The 6,121-nt window shown below is 38.8% G+C and overlaps 1 protein-coding gene across 1 annotated transcript; it reads left to right on the forward strand.

The window, feature by feature from the left end:
* On the forward strand, nucleotides 1-3,244 carry sfrp2 (secreted frizzled-related protein 2). The gene is made up of 3 exons (XM_035660489.1): nucleotides 1-811; nucleotides 1,064-1,144; nucleotides 1,458-3,244. Exons 1-3 carry the CDS (start codon nucleotides 310-312, stop codon nucleotides 1,760-1,762), a joined length of 888 nt encoding a protein of 295 aa, XP_035516382.1. The 5' UTR covers nucleotides 1-309; the 3' UTR covers nucleotides 1,763-3,244.
* The last annotated feature ends 2,877 nt before the right edge of the window (nucleotides 3,245-6,121 follow it).

Below are 6,121 nucleotides of genomic sequence, written 5' to 3' on the forward strand. Positions count from 1 at the left end.
CTATGAGCTATAATTAGAAATCAAAAAATGCCTGTCAGACCCAGAGGAGCAACAAAGTGAGAATTTGGGGGGTTTTCTTTGACGGAGGAGACACATTTGTCCACAAGGTTCACCTGATACGACGAAGTGCTGAATGGAGACGCGGTCTTTACGCACAATATATAGACTCCTCCCAGACATGCCTGGAAGAAAACCTCTTGTTACAGTAGGAGCTGGCCACTGACAGAGGCTCCATCCACGCTGACTGATGCCCAACAACCCCTGATTACGCGTTTATAGTTTGCAGGTTTTTACGCGTAGGCATACAAAATGAAAGCCTTTATTTCGACAGTGACAGTGTTGTGGGTGATAACAATACCCTGCATGGATGCTATCCACGGATTGTACAGTTTTGGCCAGCATGAATTATTCTTCAAAAAGAATAACTGCAAGCCAATTCCTGCAAATCTCCTCCTGTGCCACGATATAGAATACACAGAGATGCGCCTCCCGAACCTGCTCGGGCACGAAACCATGAATGAAGTTCTGCAGCAAGCTTCGTCTTGGATCCCGCTGATTCAGAAGCAGTGTCACCCCGACACAAGAAAGTTCCTCTGCTCCCTTTTCGCTCCCGTCTGTCTGGACGAAATGGACGAGCCCATACAGCCGTGCAGGTCTCTGTGCGAGAACGTCAAGCACGGCTGCGCGCCCGTGATGTCCGCGTTTGGCTTCCCTTGGCCTAAGATGTTGGAGTGCGATCGTTTCCCACTCGACAATGACCTGTGCATACCACCTGCCTCCAACGAGAACTTTGCGCCAGTCACCAAAGAAGGTGAGTTTTAAAACTGTGTTTTAGAAGCATTTACCATGTCTTCAATTCACTTAGTGGCACACAGAGAAACATAAATGTGTGCACAGCAGGATTTTCTGTTCAATATATCCACTCATCTGTGCACTTATTGAGGCAGAATCCACTGTGGTCACATCTGGATTCATGTGTGTCCTACTTATTTTGCACAGTACACATTGTGTGTTGAATTATGACAGATTATGTAACATTTACCGTGTCTAATTTCTGTTCAAGTGCCCAGAGTGTGTGATGCTTGCAAGGAAACAGATGAAAACGACAACGAAATTGTTGACAACCTGTGTAAGAATGACTTTGGTAAGTCCTCCCACCTATTGCAGCAGTTCCCAAGGTGAAGCTCAGGGGCCCCAAGAGGTCATAGAGGGAGGGAGCAGGAGATTTCAGGCAACATGAGGAGAAATTCCACTGTTAAATGTGCGTTATTCACTAGAAAGTCCAAAGGAAGGGTGTGTATTGTGACTTTTATCTCCCCTATTGCATGCATTTTAGCACTAAACCATATGTAAACACATTGGCCTTAAAGCTTCTCAGATGGCTTTCATTATGTCAAACATTATGATCATACAGTTTCCAGTCTCCAATCCTTATTTTTTATCCTACTTGCATCAAGCTCTGAAGATCAAAGTTAAGGAGATCTCCTACATCAACGGTGACACCAAGATAGTGCCGGAGACCAAGAGCAAGACCATTTACAAGCTCAACGGTGTGACAGAGCGCGACCTGAAGAAGACGGTGTTGTGGTTGAAGGACGGCCTGCAGTGCATCTGTGAGGAGATGAACGACATCAACGCCGCCTACCTGGTCATGGGCCAGAGGATGGATGGCCATCTGGTCATCACCTCGCTGAAGCGCTGGCAGAAGGGTCAGCGCGAGTTTAAGAGGATTTCCCGCAGCATCCGCAAGCTGCAGTGCTAAGAAGGAAAAAAAATAACTGCATGTGCCACTGTTGAAGAAAAACATTAGTTGAGCTCTTTTCAATTATCCATTTCCAGTTGTCACTCAAGCTGCAATTATGGTTCATAGATTCCTCTCTAGATTCCAGCAAAGATGTTTCTTTGGCTTTAAAAAAACACACCATTTCCTGTGTTTTCCAGTGTGTTTTTTAGTTCAAATGCCCAATATCTTAAAGAAAAAGGCAATATATAGCATATCTGGGGCTGGCTAACACATTTATTTGATTCTGCAATTACAACTGTTATGGATTGAGAGGTGCTATTTCTGAATATGCTCAAGCTACATTCATCAGTATTTTTAAACAGCTACAGATTGTCTTCTGAGCAAGGCACACATTTATATCTGGCACAGGCTCAGATGTAAGCAAATATAGAAAGAAAAAAAAGTCACTTAATTTGTAGCAATGTGAGATTTTGTGAAGTTCATCCATTGGCTCTCATTCATCTTGCACTTAGTGGGCTCTGGGCACCCCCTAGTGGTCAGTTTAAAAGCTGTGTGTCTTTGCTGTCACCTCATTAATTGCAGTTGATTGCACTCAGCTGGTGTCCCAGGTGTAAAGGAATCATAATTATATGGCCAGAGTGAAAACTAGCAGAGCTTTGAATCCAGGATTAAAAACGATTGACCGGCAGATGTTGCCTGCAGTGGGGGTGAGTTTAAGACATTTTTTCTTTTTTTGTCTGGTATTCCTTGGGATCTTTCTGCTTCTGCACCATTACCTTAAAATGAAACTCCTCAAAAAAGGTTAAATCATCAGCAGCTGTTTGTTTAGGATTATTCAAAACTTCAAAAATTAAAAAAATTAAAACCTCACAAGATTCAAAGACCTCAAGATAGGACTCAAGGAATAACACTCTGGTATGATATTTTGGGAGAGTTTAAGTCTTCCTAAATAGGGAACTTGCATCCAATCAAAAATATTTTCTAAAGACACAATTACAAGAATGGATTCATACTGTCTGGTACATACATATTGAGTGTAGGTAGTGTGACATTCAAAGACAAAACAATGTGTGTTTTTGTATTCCTTCCTGTTTTCTCAATCAAAAATGAGAAATAGCTGGCTATATTCTCTTCCTGTTCAACATTTTAATATTCTTGCTAATCTGTTTTTTTGTACTTGAGCCACTGCATACTTTTCTACCACAGTATAATTAAAAACATGGTATTTTTCTACTCCCAGACTTTCATATTTCATTTAAACTTTTAATGTTCAGTTTTGGTTTGCATTTTCATCCTGTTGTTTTGATGAGTGACACAAGTTATATTTTTAGGTATTACTGATGAACTTTGGTTGGTAGTGTTGATTTCATGAGAAGTAACTTGTTAAGCGCAAATAATCATGTGGTCGTGTGTGTGTTTGTGTGTGCGCGCGCAATGTAAAGTATTTTTTGAAAGTATTACTGTGTAAATATCAAATACTGTCTTTTATTCTTGTATAAAGTTTTCAGCTATTAAAAGCTGCCAACGACATGTTTGACATGACTCATTTTATCGTGCGTGTGTGTGTGGCAGGAAACCAATACCCACAAATACCAGAGTTTTATAAATAATCCTAATGGCCAAAATTACAAGGCAGATAATGAACCTACAGTATGTATTATTAAACACTGCCCTCTAGTGGAATTTAATAGTAAAATCTAGTCAGGAAAAACATACCAACATTTTGGTGCTAGTAATATTTAAAGAAATGTTTATAGTTTAGAAATTCAATACAATTTATTTAAATATTCCTCATTAATGTTTTTGCAACACATTTTAGATCTGTATTTAGTTTTTTACAGATGAAATATTTGCACCATTGAACTGAACTGAGGCCTGTAAGTGCAGTGTCAGTTAAATAACAAGGTAAATATTGACTCTAGGCTTTCATGCCTGTATTTTGATACCAACTGTTGTATATTTTGACCACATAATTCTGTGAAATGTGGCACTTGTTATATTGTTCCTTTTTCCAGTCCTTTTGATTACTGTAGGAACGTAAACTGTGGGTATGAATGAGCCCCAAGGCTTCCAACAGGTAATTTTACTCTTTAAAAATATGCCAAAGGGCAAACTTATTGTTTTGCCTGTACACTTTGGAAAAGCTGACATCCTTCTTTCAAATCATCCGTCTAAAGACTCAATTTAAACTGATGTATTTGCTATTTTGTCTTAATGTTACTGGTTTAATTTAAAATAAACCTATATTTGACTTTATTTACTTAAAGAGAGTTTTGAAAATGGCAAACTAAGGCTAAACTAATTCTTTAAAAAAAGTGTATTTATTTTTATAGTATAACCTTTTAAAATCTGATCAGGAAATTGTGAGAAACTTACAAACGTTTCCACCTGAGGCCATCTATATTCAGAATACCTCCTGAGGAAGGGGTACCACATTCAGATACTTCACCAGTAGTCTTCTGAATTTCACCGAAAGTAAACAGTAACCTATAAATTCACCTACAGTGCCAACACCTCATCCCACATAGTTTTTACACACTTCACACCTTGATTCAAGTGACCCCGGCAAGTGTCACATGACTGCCATATGACTGACCTCAATGACTCAACTTGACAGCCCTCATGTGACATTATGACCCAGAAATACCTGGGACTCCCCACCGGCCAGTATAACTGATGGGGCCTCCTTGATGAATGCCTGAAAGTTTTTAATTGTACACCTACAGTCTAGACAGTGGTTTCATTCTGACCTGATAATGCTCAGTGTTGTTGTGGTCCAGGAGTCCAATGGAGCTTTTGCTTACGTAGCTTCAGTCTATCAACAATAGGTTGTGTGTATTGTGTATTGTGTATTGTGCATTGCGTGGACTGGGCCTTCATGTCAGCTTCAGATTAGATGCCTTTTTATACAGCTGTGGATATAAACTAAAGACATTTACACAACTACTGTACTGAATATATAATTTACGCTACTTCCGAGCATTGCTGATTAAACTAGCAAACACTAAGTAGATAAACAACTTATAACAAATCAGCAATGTTTAACAGTTTTAGCACTGACAGAGCACATAATTGGTACATTTACTTTTCTTTTTACTTAAGTAATATTGCCTGGCTTTTACTTGTAACAATTTTACACTGATGTATTGATACTTTTATTACTTGTATACATTACATCTGTTGCACTTTTAACCTGTGATTGCAACTTCAAGAATGCTGAATTATGTTGGTGTCTTTAGAACAAGTGACATTAATGATCCTCCACTGTGAAATTGTATTTTTTTAATTGATTTAATTAATTTACATTTTGAATTAATTCATCAATCTGTGGATTAGCCAGCCAATTTACCATAAGGCGAGTGATGCATACTTCCCTTGTGAAAGACTAGCATCTCAAAAATAGTCACTATACAGTATTATGAGTGTTTTGTTGGTTTTTTTTTTTTTTAAATTACAAAGATTATTTATGGTAAATGTCAAGTATCATGGGGCCACAATGTCCTAATATAAACAATGTACTAATTGTGTTACAGTAAGAGATATTGTTCTACTTCCAAAATTTCAGAAAGCAGAAATGTCCCTCAGGATTATAAAAAGCCATTAAATGGTCTGACATACTGCATGAATCAGCCTGGACAGCTTTAATAATATAATCACACACCCACTGGTGAGGCCATAACTGCGCAACACAGGCTGCTCAATGGAATCATTTAATTACATCATAATGAAGAGAATGTATGATGCCTTTCAGTGCTATGGGAAACATCAGACCTGTCGAGAGAAAATGAACAAACAATCATAATGACTGGAGTATATGGGAAATTTGCTGACACTCCAACTGCACTGATGTGACGTTTAGGGGGCGGGATGCGTGGAAACCCTGTAAACTACCGCTGGAAAAATGTATGCTTTTTAATAATCAGTAAGTATTGTTTGTCATCCCATGCTAAATATTAGCTAATACTATTAAGGGGGGACTTCATGTATCGGTCTTAGTTTCTATTGTCAACTTTTGGGTGGGATTAAACAATTTTGTGTCAAATGAGTTGCACCATAGGGACGTTTTGCCTCTATACACCTTGGTTAAGTGGCCCAATTTGCAAAAAAAACAACACAAACCCCCCCAAAAAACTACTCTTTTTATTGTATAGCAACACGTATAGTTTGCTGTTTGCTAATATATAAACCACTCGAGTGCGTTGATAAATCGCACCACTAGTTTGGAGCTTCCAAGTTTACGACGGCATGTGAACGCAGCACCACTAGCTGTTCTTCAGCCGCTGGTAGTAAACCAGCTTAAACTTACTTCAGCCTAACTTTTCTTTACAATTTGTGCCAGCAGGCTATAAAACCCCACTGTTGTGTGTGTGTGTGTGT

Source organism: Morone saxatilis, unplaced genomic scaffold (genome assembly GCF_004916995.1).
Source record: "Morone saxatilis isolate NCDOM2014 unplaced genomic scaffold, NCSU_SB_2.0 Contig17, whole genome shotgun sequence".
Lineage (NCBI taxonomy): Eukaryota > Metazoa > Chordata > Actinopteri > Moronidae > Morone > Morone saxatilis.

What these genes read in the sequence shown, in the direction of transcription:
- sfrp2 (XM_035660489.1), top strand. Translation starts at nt 310, where the DNA reads ATGAAAGCCTTTATTTCGACAGTGACAGTGTTGTGGGTGATAACAATA. An exon ending in TGCGCCAGTCACCAAAGAAG is followed by an intron (nt 812 to 1,063) that starts GTGAGTTTTAAA and finishes TTTCTGTTCAAG; the next exon opens with TGCCCAGAGTGTGTGATGCT. An exon ending in CCTGTGTAAGAATGACTTTG is followed by an intron (nt 1,145 to 1,457) that starts GTAAGTCCTCCC and finishes ACTTGCATCAAG; the next exon opens with CTCTGAAGATCAAAGTTAAG.